General features: G+C 41.8%; 1 protein-coding gene across 1 annotated transcript; it reads left to right on the forward strand.

Moving 5' to 3' along the window:
- Positions 1–1,052: 1,052 nt before the first annotated feature.
- On the forward strand, positions 1,053–19,773 carry TSNAX (translin associated factor X). Its single transcript, XM_088534899.1, has 6 exons — positions 1,053–1,132; positions 2,949–3,056; positions 3,965–4,079; positions 5,625–5,755; positions 17,452–17,579; positions 19,022–19,773. The coding sequence occupies exons 1-6, from the start codon at positions 1,117–1,119 to the stop codon at positions 19,394–19,396; spliced, it is 873 nt and encodes a 290-aa protein (XP_088391025.1). The 5' UTR covers positions 1,053–1,116; the 3' UTR covers positions 19,397–19,773.
- The last annotated feature ends 424 nt before the right edge of the window (positions 19,774–20,197 follow it).

The raw sequence follows: 20,197 nt of genomic DNA on the forward strand, positions 1-20,197 counted from the left end.
TGTCTACCCCGCAACGCAAAAGGCCGCGCTCAAATGAGTGCAGCGGTGACATGGACACGGACCGTTCCACGGTCTCGTTTTGCGCCGCAGGACGCGGGAAGCGCCTCTGCAGCTGGCAGTGCAGCAGCCAGAACCGTGATGCGATAACTGGATGCGTGGATCAGGCCCGAGGAAGTTCTGCCGGGATCCTCTTTGCACTCTGCTTTTTAAATGTGATTAACATCTGTTTTCTTAGATTAGGCAACAGGGAAGAGTTTTATAAGTATGTTTCTGAAAAGTTTTGAACGTTGCATGACAGAATCATTTGTTCTAGGCATTTGGAAACATTAGGTGTTGGCAACTCCTGCTTTACGACTGTTCGCAGTCTTACCCCAAAGCTTTTCTCCCAATCTGCGGGGATTAGGTAACTAAGTGCCCTTTTGACGCAGTAATTTGTTGTCCTGCTGAATGTGCGGACAGATTCGCCCGCTCTTCACCGTGCCCGTGGCCACGTTTTTACGCAGCTGCGCCGGGGCCGCGCTCCCTCCCGCGAGGGCTCCCCGGCGCGGAGCAGCCCCCGCATCGCTGCTTCTAAAGCGCTGCCGCTTCCACGCAAACCTCTCCCCGCGGCGGGGTGTTCCCAGCCGCTCCTGCAGGCTCTGCCCCTCGCAGCAGCGGGTCCCCCGCGTGTCCTCGGGAACCGGGACGCTACAGCGGCCCCGGGGCCCGCCGGTGCCGCCTCCCCCCGCCCGGTGCCCCTTCCTCCCGCCGCTGGAGGCTCCCACGTGGCAGGCGCGCCGGCAGGACTACACTTCCCAGCGCACCCCGCGCGCGCGAGGCCCCGTCGCGTAGCTGCCGCGCGAGGCGCCCGCTCGCCAACGCGCCCCGCTTCCCGGCGCTGCTCCGCTTTCGCGTGGCGAAAGATCCGACCTCTCCCTCCGTGCGGCCACGGCTCTGTCTCGTGCCTCCCAGTGCCGGCGGGCGGTGCGCAGGCCGCGCCTTGCCGTCAGGCAGCGGCCCGGGCGCCCGGAGCGGCAGGGGCCGCGCGGCAGCGGCGGCGGCGCCACGGGGTCCTGGCGGAAGTGGGGCGGAAGCGGTTGCTCGGGGAACGCGGCCTGGCCCGGCGGCGGCACCGACATGAGCGGCAAAGACGGTACCGACCCGCCCCCACCACCGCTCTCCCCGGTCCGGGGCTGGGGTCGGGGCTGGGGCCGGCCGGGCCGGTGCGGCGGCGAGCGGGGCCGGGGCCGCCCGGAGCAGGGGTGCTGTTCTGCGGGGCGGTTGTCGCTGCGCTGGGGGGTGTTAGGGGAGGAGTGCGCGGGTGCTCACCCTGCCCTGGAGAAGGAGGTTGTTCCGGCGGAAAACACAAAAGCAAGACAAAAAAGCAATTCCCCCCCCCCGGAATTCCAGGCCTCTAAAGGTGGCAGCTCCCGCTGTCTAAATGCGCTCACTTGGCCGCCGGTGTGAGGAATTGGCCCAGGCGTTTCATAGACCTGCCTTTTAGCCAGGAAACAGCCTCTTCACCTAGGAACTTTTAAAATTATTATTATTATTATTTATTTCAAATTAAGTTACTGTTATCACAGCCTGCAGTTTTCTAATGGTTGAGTTGTTGCTTATGTAGTAGAGCCTCTTTAGCTTTTTCCCTCCCTGTCCCTCCATCTTTCTCTCCCTGCATCCCCAGCAGACTTGTTTTTCCTTTTTTTTTTTTCTTTCCTTCCCCCTTCCCCCCACTTTTTTGTTCTTCACGATGTGTCCAACGTTTGGAAAACTGCAGAGAATTTAATTCTCCATGGTGTCTCAGTTGCTGGATTTCTAATGTTTTCAGCTGCTACCGGAAAAACAAAACCCTGAACTTAGGTCCTCATAGAAGAGTAGGGGGAAAAAATGATTTTCGCTTTCCTCTTTTAGCAAGTAACTACACCCACTTCTGGTTTTGGTTTGATAATAGTAAACAATTAAATGGAAACATTTTAAGGTCCAGTGTTCTGCAACCTTTAAGTGGCTTCCTTTCCTTTTTTTAAGGAAATTGATAGAACTCTGTGTATTCAAAAAGGTGTGCTCGTATGTAAGAGTTTGGTCAGTTGCTAGGAACACAAAATGAGAACTGCAACAGAGAGGAGGAGGTAAGAGGGAGGAACTGCTGAAATATGAATGACTGGGTCAGTCCCAGATGAAGAGGGGACAAAAGGAAGAAGCAGCACAAAGTAGAAATCAATAGTAAAACACAATCCAAAAGGGATTTTTTATAGGGGTTGGAAAAATGGAGACTAACGAAGAGACATATAAGCCCAGTTGTAGCTAAGAGCTTTGTCAAAGTGATAAAAGAAGGAACTGATGAATGGGCAGAGTGTAAGGACCTAGAGGTGCCACACCACAGAGAATCACCTTGAATAGTTTGTAATGATAATCCCCTTGTATTATTCCTTCAGATCTGTTCTCATTCCTGAAGCCCTATGGCAGAACTAATCACAGGAATGAAAAGCTTTCAGTACTCTTAAATAAATATGCCCTTCTCATGCTGAACATTTAAAATAATTTCTAAAAAATCCTATGGCTGATCCTGTAGGCCTTGTTCATGCAAGATAACTGGTTCCATGACTAGATCTTAACTCCAAGTCCCCCCTAGCAAAATGCAACCATTCCCATCCAGGGGGAAGATGAGCGGGTTGTAAAGGCCCTAAGAAGAAGACTCCTACCATCCTCAGAGATCAGAAGGGTTTTTCTGGTTTCTACTAGGAAAGTGATGGAGCAGGTACCAAGCTAATGAGAAAGATGATGTCAGTTGGTAGAGTAATCTTGGCAGTTAAGTTCATCTCGTTATCTTATTGTGCCCTGTGAAATATGGATAGAACTGGAAATGCTCTGGAGAGAGCCTTGCAGTGTGGCTCATGTTGTGGCAAAGCTGGTTAGAGTTTTACGTATGCCTTTCGTATGTATTTATTTATTTAATTTTTTCATGCTTTCAGGATCAGGGGGGTTCAGAAAACGGAAGCATGACAATTTTCCGCATGGCCAAAGAAGAGAGGAAAAAGAGAACGTTAATCCATCATCAGCTTTGATGATGTCTTTTAAATGTAAGTAAGAATTTGAAAGACCTGATTATAAAAACATGCAGTATAGGATTTCCTAGGAAAGATGTATTTAATAATCTGATGAACAACCTTTCTCTGAGAAAAAATTTGAAACCAGATGAGCGCATACCCTTTTACACTTCATAAAACTGATATGCGGGACATATGTTACAGTGATCTAAAAATGTTACTGTTACCTGCGAAGCATTTGTAATACTTTCACTGTTATAACCAATTACACTTGCTCACTTTTCTAGCCGTTCATTTTAGTTAGAGATAACTTAAATCCATAAATTGAAGCATTCTTTCAAATAATTGATCTCATTTTGCTTTTGTTTTTTTAGTTTTTATGGAGTATTAAAATCAGTTGACTTTTGATCAAGCCCAGCTTTTATATGCAATGCCTTAAAACTTTGTCAGGGTTGTCATGTATTTAAACCCTGCTTTATTAAGCAAAAGTAGTAATAAATCCATTTGATAAATGGAGAACTTTTTTGCTGCTCAAGATTGACAATTTAAAGATGCCTAGTTGCCTAAGGATGGAAGTTGGTGTGTAATGCAGCTTTTCAGTGGTCCTTGAGCAAGTTTTTTCAAAGAGCTGAAATCCCGTAGAGATGCCTGGGTGCTTGCGAGTGCTCTGCTCGCTCTGGTTCATTGTGCTCTGCTCAGAGACGGTTTCGCACCTTTGCTTGGTGAGAAACGTGCTCAGATCAGGAGCTGCAGCTGGGGGGTGGTGGTGACCTTAACAGCTGTGTCCTGTGCCTGTTTCCTCCCTGGGAAGAAAGGTGTCCCCAGGGAGACAGCCCTGGGGCTGAGGCCAGCAGCAGTTGTCACAGCGCCGGCTCTCTGCTCTTGCCCTGGCTATTGCAACGTGCTCACTGTGCCTGTTACTGCTGTCCTTGACTCTGCAGCCTTTCAACTGGAGCTCGACACCAGGCACGACAAATACGAGCGGCTCGTGAAGCTCAGTCGTGATATAACCATTGAAAGCAAAAGAACGATATTTCTGCTCCATAGATTTACCAGGTAAGTCACGTTGTGTACGAAGAGTTTCATGCTCGTCCAGAAGATGCCTTGCAGTGTCCTCTGTATTTGTGAGGAGCAGTTGCAGTGTTAAGAGGGACCTGATTAACTTCCCATAAATATTCTTTAGGCTGGATGTGAGCTAATAAATGCACACTCCGGTTAGAGAATTAAAAGGTGCTAAGTGAAGTTTCTTAGCCCTTTTTATTGAAGTATCAAAGGGGATCAGAGCAGGAGGATATGACAGGAAGAGAGAGCTTTCCAGCTTCCAGCATGCTGGAAGAGAAGACCTAGGAAAGAGGAAGATGCACCCTTCTTTCAGGTGAGTGCTTCCTCGTTTTGGTTTTTGCAGTTCCCGCTAGCTCATCGGGGCAAAAGGGAAGAGCCCAGGTGCTGCAACCTAGGAGTTTAAAACTCACCCCTCGTGAGTTTTAAAGCAATTGTCAGAAATGGCATATGAAATAGAATAGTAATGGGAAAATGTGAATCTTTCCAGAGCTTCTTGTACAAAATGTTTACTTTATATTTCAGATAGTAGTCTTACATGTAACAACTGTAACAACTCTCCCTGTTCCCGCTCTCACCTACCTTTTGCTACCTACCCATGCAATTCCACTATATTAGTAACTATATGATTACATTTATAAAAAGAGATTAAGAAGTTGACCTCTTTCTAACTTTGCCTTGTTATGAAAAGGGGTATTGTGGTAATTCTAGTAACCACTTGATTGTGAGTAGCTGCTCCCTCTACAGGGGCTAGATACTCTGGGAACTGGTAGAGGAAAGAATAGCAGCAAAAAAACCCACATGCCCTCTACTTGGAGTTTTAGGTTCCTGTTTTGTAAGAAAATTTCCATTTTCCAGAGAGTAGAGGCTTTCCATGCTGTGTTCCTACTTCCATCTCCGTTTTTTTCTTTTTTTTTTTTTTTTTTTTCAGCCGCCATTGTGGCTTTACTGTCAAAAGTCTCTTTGCTTTTAGATGCTTTTTCAAGACCAGTAGTCCCAAAATATATTGTACGCCTAATACGGCCAGATTATTTGGAAGGAGGGAGTTAAAAGTATACTAGATAAACTAATTTTTAAATACCTAGTGTATATTGTGGATGAGATAGTACAGCTGTTTCTTAACAGCATAATCCACAATTACCTTCTTTAAAAAAAAAAAAAAAGAGTGAAATAGATCATGTCCTCTATAATATAGCAAAATACTTTTTTTTTTTTGAGAAGTTAAACACTTCTCTAAATACTGTTAGTTTTCTATAATACTTTTTTTAAGCTTTTGCTGTGTTTCTCATTGCTATTACTTAAGTATCAGTTAAAATTATAGTCTGGATAAAGAACCGTGCTGCCAAAACTAGGCATGGTTGGTTGATTATCTTCATAGCAAGAGGGAAATGATTCAGAACCTACAATAGGTTTCAGTGAAAGCTAATCAACTTTCCTATTTTTTTCCTGATGTAATTGATTATGTATTGGTTAGTAAAAATCTTTTAGCTATTTTCTCTTCTTCTGAAGGCAGCTGTATCAGTTTCTGTTTTATGATTGCAGCGCTCCTAATGGTGAAGAAATACTAAATGAATCTGAAGCCAAGTTAGATGCTGTTAGAAGGAAGATTAAGCAGGTTGCACAAGAACTCATTGGAGAAGACATGTATCAGTTCCACAGAGCTATATCTCCAGGTAAATTATAACCAAAGAGGAAAATTTTGTTATTTTGGACTAACATATGTTTCTTTACCTAGCAGTGGTTCATCTTTGTATAAGAGGTCTGAATTTTGCACATGTCAACAGCTGGATGAGGAGTTAGATTCATCTTTGCTGTCAGAGTCAGCTCTGGTACAGGAGAGACTGTTGCTCCACAGGCTTTTCAGCATTGCAGCTAGATAGAGATTTGAATCAGATCCTGCACCTGAGGCAGTTTGCACCCTGACATAAAATGGGTAATAGTTTTCACAAAGGTGCTAGGCAGTTATCTCTGACTGAGAGGATTATATGCAAGATACCCATTTAGCCCAGCTGAAGGGTTATAATTTCTGTGAGGAGAGTAGGAGTGACTAAATTGTGGAACTGTCCTGTTGTGAATTGTTCACATTCCCAAACTAAAATCCTTGGATTACTGTTCTCTTTCCTCTAACAATTTGCAATGTACTTCTCTCTCCTGGTGTGCAAACATTAAATCACAGCGTATATCTGTTTCAGTCACATCTCTTTCTCTCTTAGGCTGTGTTTGTGGCACCTTGAGTAAAACCTGCATCTGATTATTTAATATTTAGTTAAAGCATAAACGGTGTCTCACGTTTATCAAATTTTAAATGTATTAAAATCCTGTATGCCTTTCCCTGTTCAGGCAAGAATTCTTGTCAGTTGAAGACAGCTGAATATTGAATTCCCTGAATGACTGAATTGTTTAAAACTATTCACAGGGTTGTTTCTGCAAACTAGCAGCAGATATATCTATAAAGAGATGTATTTATAAAACATTTGGGACATAGGTTACCACGCAGTTACGTCTGTGAACTTAAGTTTGTGTAAGAGTAAAGCAATTGTTAAGTGAAAGATATGTTTGATGAGCTGGAAGGAGCTTGCCAGGCTACAGTCTTCCATGGCTAATTCAGTTACAGTCCTTTTACCTAGCTTATTCAAATTACATGTGAATATTTACTCAGAAGAGCTGATTAGGATCAGTTTGAGTCTTGCTGCCATTTCAGCTCAGGACTGTTAGAAGACAAGGAAAAGTGGAACAGAACAGTTCAAATATCTGATGCTATTGCAAGATAAATGCCCTCAGACTGTAAATGCTGCTGGTCCAAATATATCCGATTCTTGCTGAAAATCCTTGGATTTTCCTATTAAGCACTGCTTAAACCGCTTAAAAGCCGAGACTTCTTGCGTTCATTTTATAGATGTCTGAACTGATAACCACTATGAGCAAAACTTAAAAGCTGCACCGAGACTTGTAAACCTTGTCAGAATAGCTTAGGAAACCCACAGTCCACCACATAGTGGCCCCACACAACGTTCCTTGTTATCCGTATCGCAGCAGCTTTTGAGATGCCGTAGAAGAGACACGGGTCTTTGTGAGACCTTGTGGTGGAAGCATGGGCACTGGAGCTACTGTGTGTCAGCTGCTTTGCAAGAGCTCTCTGAGGGTCTTTTCTTTGTATGCGCTTTGCCATCGGTGGATTCCAGGTGATGGACCTACCTCTGCTTCATAGCAGGGGAGGTTGCCTCAAATCAGCTTGCATTAATCTCATGGATAACTGTATCATTACATAGCAGACATAGGGAAACTTGATAATCCCAGGGAAACTTGATAATCCCATGATAACTTCTGTATGTGCCCGTGTCCGATAAAGCAAATGAGCAAACTTGACACTTCTCCACATTTTCTGCTCTTAATAAATACATTTCTAATTTTGGTTAAAAAAAAAACCACATCCTTGCCAACTTGAAGTCAGGTTTTTATCTAAAACATAGGTAAATTTAGTTACAGGTTGCAACTTAAAGAAACTGATGGAAAAAATGTTCTCTGTTCAGGTTTGCTGTGTTTGCTCAGCATGTATACGCAGCTACTCCAATTCTTTTTATAATCAATTTCTGATTTGAGTAAAGATCCTTGCAAATACCAGAATGGAACTGAAAAAAAAAGTTTTTATAGAGCAACTGATAATACACTTTCAGAAAAGATTCAACAGTTCTAAAACTTTTCCCCGGTGAGGCAGCCACATTGCTGTAGACATCTGGTAGAGGAAGTTAGAGGCCTGCTGCCTGTGAATGCTGACTCAGAGCCTCTCCAGCTGCAAGGCACATCCCCACCACTTGTTCATAATTTGGAGGAGAGGGAGATTGTCACAGGGTTTTCTCAACAGGATGAAACTTACTGGTGTCTCTAGGCAAAAGGAAGGGAAGGGAAGTGGTGTCACTGCACTAAATCGTAACGGGGAGCAGAAGCAGGCTCTGCTCCCCCATCCTTCCTGTTGATCAGCTGTGCAGTCTTTCAAACAAATTCCTGAGCTCTGCAGTTTTGTGGATTGATACAAAAGAAAGAAATATGCAGCCCAAATTGCTTTTGTGGAGTGACTGTGAGTTGCATTGCTTGCAGTGGGATTTCTTGGAACAACAAATGGGAAACGGCTGTGCTTTCACCTTTTTTTTTTTTTTTTTTCCTTCTCTTACTTTCTCATGACTCAGTGACAAGTCTGTGTAGCCTCCTCAGTTGCAACATGCTGCCCGGCCCTGAGATCTCCCAGTTGTTTCTGTAATTAGGTAACTCTTGCCTCATTAAGGACACTGGCTATAAAATCCAGCTGAAATGCAGCAGCCCTTGTTCCATTCCTGTAGGTTGTCCCCAGTATCTACTTTAGCTCTGTCTCTTCTACATGAGGTGCCTCTGAGGGAGGTTTGTGCCAGCTAGTGCCCGTGTTCGAAGGGAGGGTGTTCAAATACGCACATTTATAACTGAGAAGACAGGCGGTGCTTTCAGACCTGCTCTAGAGGAGCTCATGGGTGCACAGTAAATGCAAATACATATTTTCTCCTAAGCTTTATTCTCACCTTGTTCACTGTGTCTTCTGCTTTCCAGTTAGTCCATTTAGGATGTGCAGACTGAGACTTGCAGGTCTTGACCATGCTGAAACAGGGCTTGAGGAGGTGGTAAAGATTGTTGCTATCAGGGTTATGAAGCTTCAATAGAAAACCTAGAGGCATAAAGAATAAAGGGGCAGTCAGATGAAGAATTCTTTCTTTCTTTCTTTGGTCTTTCTTTCTTTCTTTGGAAATACGTGTAGCTAGGAAAAATACTAGATCATTTCCTTTTATATATTTCCCAGAGTTGTAAGTCTTGATCTTCCATTAATCCATTTCTCAATTCTGATTTTGTATTTAAAAAAAATCTGGAGAACAAGTTTAAAAAAAAAAAAAGGTTGATAAACAGAAAAGTTGCAGTTAAAAATATTTTTAAAAGATACTGAAAAGCTGCCTATGTTCTATGTAAAAAAAATAGCATGTCCAATCAGTCTCAGACTTCCCAAAACTCTTCTCTTTTGTCTTGAAACCAAACATGAGACATCCTCCTGCTCCCCACCCTACCTCTCCTAGAAAGAACAAAAGGGATCAAAACTAGGCTTGTAATGGAAACCGTCTTAGTGGCCTTAATTGAGGAATCACGGCTGCATAATAAAGCTGCCTAATGCATATTTTATTCAGTATAATAACTGCTAGTCCATAAATAGAACAGTGCTATGAGTATAATGCTTGGGAATATTGTTTGCTGCTTGTCATTGTTAAATGCTTTTTTTGGGGTTACTCCAAACAGTTGTTCTTTTGACTTGAAGATAAAACAATTCTGGCAGAGCACTAAAGGAGTTTCATGCTTTCCCTCATTAAGAATAGTGCTAATGGCACGCAGGACGTTTCCCCAAAGGACACTTGCATGAGCTCAAACACTGAGTATAGCACTAATTGAACAACAACAAAAACTGATGACTGTTTTCTACACGTTTCTTAACAGTACAGATTGTCCCAGGGGATGGTTAAACAAGCAAACAAAGAGATACTGAAATAATGAAGTCTTTTTTTAATGTAGGGCTCTTCATTTGTTATGTTAGAACGTTCTGCTTTGTTGATATTTTTAAAGCTTTACTATTTGTAATATAGAATTCCTGCTCCTTTGCCCCACTTTGCAGTGTATACCTTATATATCCTGTGAGGAAACGTGTACTGTTTCTTTAAAATGCTGTGTGACACCATGGAAAAAAAAAGGGCTGCAAAAGATTGTGTGAATTAATGAAGCCGAGTGAAGAAACTTTGCAGGGTTTCCTATTTATATGTATATTTAACTAACAAAATATTAGTGTAAAATATCATTAGTTAACAGCAAAGACCTGTATGAGCCTTAAAGATGTGAAAGTCAATGCTCTGTAAAGTGTTAGAATTTGTGGAAATACCCTAAATATCATCAAAATCCACTCTGAGTACATGTAGCTTTACATGTGCACATAGCGCTTGGGTAACGCAGAGGTATCAGTAAAGCAGGATGGGCATTACATGGAAATGAATGGAGCACCTTTCTTACAGGATCTGTCAGAGCAACTCTCCAGCTCTTGGAAGCCTTACTCAACTTTTTTTTTGTTTTTTTTTTTTTTTGTCTGCTAATGATGAGGGATTGGTGGGTGTGTGAGAGCCATAATGACACTGAGTGACAAGCATTCACTGTAGGGCACCTTCAGTGAGAGCATGTGGTGGTGGTTTTACAACTAGCCCAGCAGATGTAGGTGGGGTGTTGTCTTTACAGCCGATAGCTGGACAAGACATGGAATCACAGACTCACAGAATGGCTGAGGTTGGAAGGGACCTCTAGAGATCCTCTAGTCCAACCCCCCTGCCCCAGCAGGGACACCTAGAGCACGTGGCACAGGGTGGCATCCAGGTGGGTTTGGAAGATCTCCAGGGAAGGAGCCTCCACAAGCTCTCTGGGCAGCCTGTTCCAGGGCTCTGTCACCCTCACAGTAAAGTTGTTGTTCTTCACATGGAGATGGAACTTGCTGTGTTTCAACTTGCATCCATTACCCCTTGTCCTGTCACTGGCCACCACCGAGAAGAGTTTGGCCCCATCGGAGGATTCTGCATTCTCCCCCCAGGTTCTTACATATATTGATCAGATCTCAATCTTCTCAACCCATCTCAGCCCATTTTTCGTGTGGAGTCTCCTCATTAGGATGGTGCTGAGTGCTGCTGCTGCTGGATGTTGGCCGAGCTGCCTGCTGCTGTGTGCCTGCGCTAGCAGTAGTGGGGGACGGAGCGGTTTGCACCCAGAAGCTCATTAGCTCTGTCATGTCTGCACTTGCTCTGAACAGGATTAGGTGATGAGGCTGTAAAATGTCAGCACCTTGTCTCTGCATCACTGCTTGTGCTGCTCGTGCCGAGGGGAATTCTGTGTAAAAGTTCAGCATTGACGTAGCCTGGCACGTTTATCTCGGGCAGGCACTATTTGTGTTGGGATGGGTGATGGGATGCAGCTTATTCCTGTCTCCTTATCCCACTTAGAGTCTCTTTAGGGGCCTCATCATACTGCACAGAGCATCAGAACAAATGTTCTGAATGCTGCTGAGTTGGGTAAGGCTGAGGAAACATGCATGGTTTAGAATGAAATATTTTGCTTGTGCTGGAGTACTGTGTTTTAACTTCAGTACCTAGGGCCACCAAACGTGCTTCCTTTAGAAATGCCACAGGGACGGGTGACGTCTTTCCAATTAAACAGATATAGGTTACTGATTACTTGTATAAGCAATTTGAGGCTTTTTTTTTTTTTGATATCATATGCAGGATTCTGTTTGGAACACAGACTAAAACTACCTCTTAACATCTTTTGTAACTTTGACTTTGTCCTTAACCTTTTTCAGTCGTCTTACATTGAGTATGAGGCATTCATATAATTATATATGCTGCATACCTTTCCAAATATATGTATTTCTAAAGCAAAATCAGTTAGTAACAATCATACATATTAGAAAGTAGAACTTTTTTTTTCTTCTTAAAATTTAAAAACTGTAATAAAAATGGATGATGTATTTAATTGCATGCTCAGATATAAAGGAAAATTATTTTATTGCATGAGGAAGGTATAATGAATCACTGTAAACGTCTCACCCGGGAAGAGCCTTAAATACACCTAAAACTTAAAAGAAAAGATATTCATGAAGGAAGCAATCAGATTTCTGAAAGATGGTGGGAGAACATAATAACACAGGAACAGGATGTGGCTAAAGAATTAAAGTTCATCTCCTTGCAGTTGTGGGTGAGAGGTAAGATGCCAGAAATGGAAACAAAGTTTCCTGATTATACTAAAAAATTAATGGAATTTGCAGTGAATAAGCTAATGTTTATCAGACCTATTTTTCTTATTTTTTTTCGGTTTAATCACCAAGTATGTTTAAAAAAAACCCTTTGACGATGGATTTTCGTCACCCTGTAAATTGCTTTTTTGAAACTTGATACCTTGACTTTTTGCATTTTACTGTCCTTTGATTATTTCTTGTTTATGATTTTTTTTCCATGTTCTTCAGGAGAAAAAAAATTGTCAGCAACTGCAAAGCCTCTTTAGTCTTTGCTTTCTATTCTAGCATTTCTGTGTCCATACACAAGAAATTAAAAACAAACTTGGGAATAAGAGTATGAATTTAGCTGTGACCAGACAGGACATATTCTGTGTGATTATCAGCTGGTTCCTGAAGGAGCCGTTGACTTCCACGGGCAGCCTAAGACTCTAAGAGAAGCTACATGCTGCCTTCTAAAGATGTGTATGTTGGGTTGGGCCCAGCAAAGTTCGTCTTTTCTTATCTGATGTTCTGCAATATTATTGTGGCAAATGCTGCAGCTGTTTATTTGAAAAACCGAACTTATGAAACATTTATTTGTCTGATTGCTATTCAGTTTTCTAGCTAGTGAGTGGAGCAATCTGTACTGGAGCTGTACTGTGGCTTAGGAGTGTTTTCAGGCCTGGCAGCTGTGTACATCAGTCATTCACCAGAGCTCTGTAGCCTTTGCAGCAACCAATTTCTGGAGGAAAGTGAGAGAGGACCAAGAAATAGCGATGAAACTTTTTTGCTATTACTATTTTTCTTTAAATCGGATAGAAGAATGCGTCACAGAGGAACTCCATTCCAGAAAACAAAACTGCACAGTGTGATTGGACTTTTGTCTTGCAGTCATTTGTCAAAAAACATGAGCTGGTGAATGGTAGTGCACCTTTTTTTTTTTTTTTTTTTTTCAATTACCTCCCCAAAACTGTACTTATGAGGCTAAATGACCATCACTGGTGCTTTGGACCTGCTCGTGAGATGGGGCCTTTAGGCAGAAACAGCCTCATTTTGGAGAACTTGCACTGAGGTTTGAGCTGTCTGGGGAAGCTGTGTGGCCTTGGGTGCTCTTCCTTCTCTGGTCATGGGCCACACCAGCACACACGAGCTCTTTGTGACCTATTGAAACTTGAACTCACTCGGATCTTCCCTTCTTGGGTACCTTGAACACTTGCCCTCAAGGCTGTTAGTGCTGAAAAATTTGCCCTGCAACTGAATGGTTTTTAAATCTGGATTTCAATTCTCAGCACAAAGCAATAGAAGATGCTTAAGAAAACAAGAGGGCTTGTTCATGGTAATGCGTATTAGGTAACTAGGTAGGAGCAAAGTACAAACTTGTGCATAGAATTCTCATCCAGGATGAGCCACCCGCAGAAAAACATTTGTCATGGATACATGTGTTTGTACTAACAATACCAAAAATAACTATTATTATTGAATAACAATAACAACACAAAAGTTTGCTTGATTAAACTATTCTATTCTCCACAGTGTGAGATGAATCTATTCTCTGTGATTTTCTACAAGGTTTTTGTGCCTGTTAGGGAAATGAATTTCACTCTTGTAGGCACCTATGTGTATTAAATAGGGAAGCTATATTTGTTTCGTTAGTCCTTGGGAAAATGGACTCACCATAAATTAGGTGTATGGTTTGGTGGCCTAGACTTTAAGGAATCCAAGAGCAGATTCCAGTGTCTGAAATGCAGCAATACAACGTGTAGAGCTAGAGCAGAGCTTGGGCAGTGGAACAGTGATGGACGTATCACTGAGCAGCTGACAAATTATTGGTGGCTCGACAGGAGAAATTTTTATCAGTTTCACTATTGAAATAATGTTGAACCAGTTAAGACAAATCACTGTTAGGTGTGATATGCATTTTTAATTTTAGTCTTATTCCATTAGTAATCAATTCAAGCTAATTGCGTACAAGCTTCTCTGACTCTCATGAGCATTCACATCTAGGTTTATACTCATTTCTAAACTGATTTTGAAACTCATTTGATAAACTGGACCATCTGGTTTATGTGGATGTGGACTGAGATGCATGTTTTTTAATTCCCAATTCCCGTAAAAATTCAACGACTTTGTATAGCTCTACTTGGCATAATGACTCAGTATTTGAAGCATTACTCGTTGAATAGAAATAGTAAGAAAAAACACTTTTCAAATTTAAAGTTTTGGTAAACATTTGCTCTAGTACTTCTGTCGTTATTCTCATTGTATAAATCCATTATTTGATGGAATTATAATTCTTTAGAGCTTTTTTCACAACAGGATGTCCAGAGCATGTCTCTGAGGATAGCTGGCTCTATGCTTCTTCTGTATGCTCTTATAAAATTAACCTTCGACTTCAGTCTCACAACCAGCTAAGCCAGAGTGTTTCACTGCCGCAGTTTTAATTTAAATACTTACGTTTTTTGCTACTTGTGCCTAGAAAGGGAACTGTGAATGTCGGGAAGGTGGTGTTGCAAACTTTGCAACTCTAAATTGAGATGACCAAGGTGTGGATTGTGAGTTTCATCTTCAGAGGAGGCTGACTCTGAAAGATGATGATTTAATATGTGTATTAATACTTTTAAATTTATTGTTTGTACTTCTAGCTAATCTATTTAGTTAACTATTCCCTTGTTTCACCATTCCTCCCTCTCACTGATCAACAAGCTTGTAAGAGTGAGCTCTTTGAATCTAGTACCCTTCCCATATCCCTACATTCTGCAGAGTTCAGGAGTAAGGACTTTCTAGTTTAACTTGTTTTTGTCTTTGTTCAGGATTTCCAGAAGAATAAGACTTCCTTTCTTCTTTTTTTTTTTTTTTTTTTTTTAAGAGGGTAACTTGGCAGCCTAAACATTGTGATAAGGTAGAGCTATGGCTTAGACTTGGTAATGTGTTTACAAATTAGTAGTTTCACGTGACTCACCCCCGTAGATAAGGTAGCCCATCTGTCCCTGTAGTGATGCTAGAAGGCAACTATTGAAATTAATTGTATATTTTCCGATTATTATTTTCCTAGTGGCTCCTGTAGGCCCATGATTCCAGCTCTGTGGTTTAGAGAATGGCCTGGGAAGGGGCAGAACACAGGCTGTCATATACTCATTTCTACACTGTCAGCAGAGACCATGGTGCGAGTTTGGGGGGAAGAATGTGCAGAAGGAGGAAGGAAAGGTGATGAAGGGAGAGAAGGAAAAGAAAGTCTGAGAAGAAATAGCGAGAGCCAAAGGCTATTTTGGAAGTTTGTACATAGTGTTGGCATTGCTATCCTTAGAGACTCAGAGCCATGAAATCGATTTTAGCCTTATTTTTAACTGTTGAACTCACCTAGAAAGGAGAAATTAAATCAATTTGGGGAGGAAGCTTTCACCTTATTTGAGCCAACAATTCAATGCATGAGGCAACGTCTACTTGAGTGGGATTAAATTCTATTTGTCTTAATCCTACTCCTCCAATTAAGGAAGCCCCTATTCTTTAACTGTTTTCAGAGATATCTACCTTTTCCTACCTCTGACTCAATGACTTGGGTTTTCTTTTTTCTTTTTGGAGAGACATGATTTCTTGCCAGTGCAGTATTAGGTTTCTTAAAGAAACTGATTAACAGTTGTTTTTCAGAGTTCATATTTGTAGAAAAAGGCAAAAATCTTTAATATCAGCAGGTACAGTTGGGGAAAAAATGGCACAAATTTTCAGGCACAGAGTCTTCTGTATTGGACATAGGTGCTCAAGAGGATACCTCAGTGCAACTTTCCCATTCTTACACAGAAAATATATTTTAAAAATGTAGATGAAAGCTATTGTACTGGATCACTGTAACATGTCACTAGTACAGGCTATTTATACAGAGTAAATGTAATATCAAAATACTTAAGCATTCTGTTACCTTGTATCTGTATTTTAAGGAACCTTACTAGAAACAAGCAAATGCTTTTAGATGACATTGCTGGTACATGTGCTAAACAACCCAGAATGATTCACATAAAAGGCAGTCTTACAAACTATTCCATTACTGGCAGCTCGATCTGTAAATAATCCAGTTTTGGACCAAATCCAAACAAGAGCAAAAGGGGAAAGGTATTGTTGGATGGAGTAGTGAAATGGGATGGGGTTTTTCACCTTGGGGATTATTTTCTGAAAGTAGCGGATGTCCTTCCATTAAGCTAAAACATAACATGTTCAAACATCCGTTTACCTGCACATGAAAACACCTTATTTCAAGGTCTTGGGTCGCTGAAGTGTCGTATTTTAGCTACTTCTAGAAGAAAGACTTGAAAAAGTGAAATGGGAATACTTTGGCAAAGGAGTTTTTGTCAGCTTGTGTGTGTAGCAGCTTCAAATGAGGTTTTGTAAGGCTGGTTGTACTGGGTGGGAGGTGGGTCTCCTAGTCCTGCAGAGGAGGTGGAGGTAGGTGGCAAACGGGGTTGAGTGGGTGCCGTTAAACGGCAGCAGGGAGGAGCACGGGAGAACGTGTCCGCAGGAACGGGAAGGGAAGAGGCTGCACCATGTCATCTCCTTTGCTCCTCCCAAAGGTTTTCAAAACGCCCCTGTGACGACGATCTGTCCTGTTGCAGTCTGTTCTCTTAATTTCCTCTTTGGCTAGCTCTCTGTCCATAGGTCAGGTTCAAATGTATTGTTTTTTTTGTCTTCAAAACTCTCTAGGTTAGTCCAACCATGCCCGTTTGTTCTAGGTTCATTTCTACTTATTGTTTTTTTTTTTTCTCTCTCCAACAAGACCTATTGCCAACTTATGAGCTTTTCTACAGGCTTTCCCCCAAATCTGCCCTTGCACATACAAAAAAAAAGTCAGAATTTATGAAATCACTGAACATTCAAGTTCATTTTTAGATGTCACCTTAGGTTATGGGAAAATCGCCATCTGCTTATTAGATTATGGGAGGTAATTGTGACAGGTGGCTGCAGATGGATACAGATCTGCTGCAGATCTGCGATATTTATTTGTTATCCCAGTTTTTATTTCCTTGCCAGCACACCAACTTTTTTTTTTTTCCACCTGTAGGCCTTGTTTTCTAGAGAGCAAGTGTGGTGGGATGGGGCTGTCCTTCACTATGTTCCTCTTGCTGGACGTTATAGCCCTGTGTGATTATTTGATTATTTATTAATTTTTGTCTCCACACGAGTGATTTATAACAAAAGGTGCTTTGGCCTGGGCATGAATTTCACCTAACCTGTATGTTTTAAAAACTCTGTTCACTGACTCCCACAAAACACAAGCGGGAAATTCAAGTTTAAATGGGAATCTACAGTCATGAATGAGAGGAAATGAAGGAAACTTCATTAAAAAATATGTTGGGGTAAAAATGTTTATCTGCTATGCCTTTGGTTTAGTTTTTATATTTTAGATGAATGTTGTGTTAACTTAGCTTTTCGTGCTATTTGTAGATTACCCTAGTTTTCACCTTTAATTAGTCACCTTAAAATAACCTAATTTAAAAGATTTCTGGAATAATTGTAAGCATGGATCATTACTGGAAAGTTTGAATCATGATTTGAGTTCTTCTGTTGTTTCTACAGGGCTTCAAGAGTATGTTGAGGCAGTTTCATTTCAGTATTTTATCAAAACACGATCTTTAGTTAGTGTTGAAGAGATCAACAACCAACTAATATTTACAGCAGAAGACAAAGAAGAAATAACAAACAAGGTAAAAGTTTTTCTTTCTTCACATGAGAGAAGACTCGCACAAGTCTCTGCAGTTACTTTGCTTAGTTGCATCTTTTTTGGCATTATCATTAAATAGTTTCAGTTAGAGGAATGGGGTTAAATGTACATGTAGACTTCAACTCACATTTTCAAAATGTCCTTTTTATTCTGACAAGGAGTAACCTAAATCTGTGGGATAGAAGTTTTAATCATTCCACTTATATTTTTAATTATTTTTATTTTTTTATTCAGGACAAACTGAGCCCCTCCTGGTAGGCAGAAAGAGTCAAGATGGTAAAATACAAATGTAGAGGCGAGGGTTTTTTTATGGCTGTGATTGTGTCTCCCAGTGTGCTGGGGAGCACTGGTGTAGCAAAGGTTGGAGGAAACAAATGCAGGAGTTGAACTCTGGAAATCTTGTTGCTCAGTAACAAGCCAATCATAGAAGGCATTAGCAAAGAGCAACTGTATTCAGCTGCTATTAAAATGCATTATCTGTGCCTGGGCTCAGTATTTTGACTCCTCCCTGGACTTGATCTTGAGATTTCCTGTAAGAGGACAAGCCATATTCCACTGCAGTAATCCTACACCTGCTGTTCCTTGACCTGCCTGTGCTCCAGTCTTGCCCTAAATCAACATTTTTTTTATTGAACAAACTACTACCACTGATCACAATTCAATGGCTAGTTTGTTTGAAGAGGGAATTCTGCAGAAGAGCAGAGTGTTACTGCTGTAGCTGAACTGCAGAGCGCTGCCACTGAAGGCGTTCTGCTGTAAAGCGCTTCCTTCTTCATTCCCTTGGTAAGATATTTGCAAGCAAAACCAAGTTTTCAGCTTAAGCTCACTTGTTCTTACCAAAAGCCAAGCTATTGCAACACACTTGTTTTCACAGACTGTAAAGTTGTTGAACTGCTCCCCCAGAGCTCTAAGTAGATTTAAGTCAAGTTTAGGTGCAAGTACGTTGTGGGAACAAATGAACGGCAACAAACTTGTGTTGTCTCCAATATTTTGGAAATAGCATGTGGGAAATCAGGATATAGGAGCTTTTGTGACTTTGTGACAGGTTTTCTTCAAGAAGTGCTTGGTATTTAATAAATTGAGTTCATGTAAAACAGGTGTGAGAAATACATTTATTCTACCTGCCATCCTGTAGAAATTCTGTTTGCCAACAGATACGCTAGACAGAGGGCATGTTCCTTATGCTCCCCAGAATGGAAATCACATCTCCAGTGGAAATGATGCCTTCATACTTTACAGAATGCTAGAAGGAGAGTACTTTGGAAAATCCAATTATGTGGAAGTGCCATGGAATTTATTTTCCCAGAATGTTTTGAATTACCAATTGCTTTGCAGTTACGTGAGATAACGTCGCGTGCGTCTGAATTGTCACGGACTGCTTTTTCCTACCGTTCTGTACTGAGCCTTGCTGTGTTCTGTCTTCAGCCTTGTGACTCCCAGGACAAGCAGCCGCCCACCTGGAGCCTGAAGGTGACCCCCGTGGATTACCTGCTGGGAGTGGCGGATCTCACCGGCGAGCTCATGCGACTGTGCATCAGCAGCGTGGGAAACGGGGACATAGACACACCCTTTGAACTGAGCCAGTTTTTACGCCAAATTTATGATGGTTTTACCTTTATTGGCAACACTGGACCTTACGAAGTGTCTAAGAAGCTGTATACCCTGAAACAGAGCCTGGCCAAAGTAGAGAATGCCTGCTACACGCTGAAGGTTCGGGGATCCGAGATCCCGAAGCACATGCTGGCGGATGTGTTCTCCACCAAAACTGAACTGATTGACCAAGAGGAAGGTCTTTCCTAAAATAAGGAGACTTGCAAGCCCCAAGAGAAGTGGATTTATAGAGGAGGAGGCTTGTTAGGGTTTGTGTTTGACCCTTCTCAGAGCTTTTTAGGTAGAGCTGTTCTTAGTTTTGTCTACGAGAAGATTGTTTGCAATCGTAATTTGTAACCAAAAATACTTTTTTACGATGTGCAGGAGAACAAATGTTTGACTTTGTGCTCTCAGCATGGAATTTCCTGTATTGCTCCATTTTGTCTTCTTCCAGAATGACCAAATGTTCCACTGTGCTCTGCACCGGTGACTGTCAACTCTGGAGTCACCTCCAGCTGCTGTGGTTCCTATCACCAGTTTTCAGCCAGCGCCACAGGGTGAAAATGGTTAGGTGCTGTGGTTCAGCATTGGCCACGGGTTTATGTTGAGCCCTGTTTTCTGAGTACTTAGTTTCTGTGTTCATGTCATCTATAACAATGCACCGTATTGCACAAGGTGTGTATAAATTCCTGCCTTGGTTTGAAACGGAGGTGGTGCCCAAGGTGCAGTGTGACGTAAGTTTTGTGTGTTTAGTGCTTTTGGCATGAAACTGAAGCTAGGTCAGTTTTTCACCAGCTGATGGTAAAGCTAAATGCACCAAGGAAATACTACTGGGTGCTCATCATTCATCATTTTAGCACTTGGTTCAAATTTTGCTCTGTAAGTTACACTGGTGCTTCACTGTTTTGACATGAGTTAGAAAACTGTTAAAAAAAAACATAGGTTTTCTCTTTTTTTTCTTTCTTTTTTTTTTGTAACACATTTTAATGCAGAGTCTGCCATCTTTCTGTT

This window comes from Tinamus guttatus, unplaced genomic scaffold (genome assembly GCF_059628265.1).
Source record: "Tinamus guttatus ecotype Peru unplaced genomic scaffold, ASM5962826v1 Tinamus_guttatus_pri_ptg000601l, whole genome shotgun sequence".
Taxonomy (NCBI): domain Eukaryota; kingdom Metazoa; phylum Chordata; class Aves; order Tinamiformes; family Tinamidae; genus Tinamus; species Tinamus guttatus.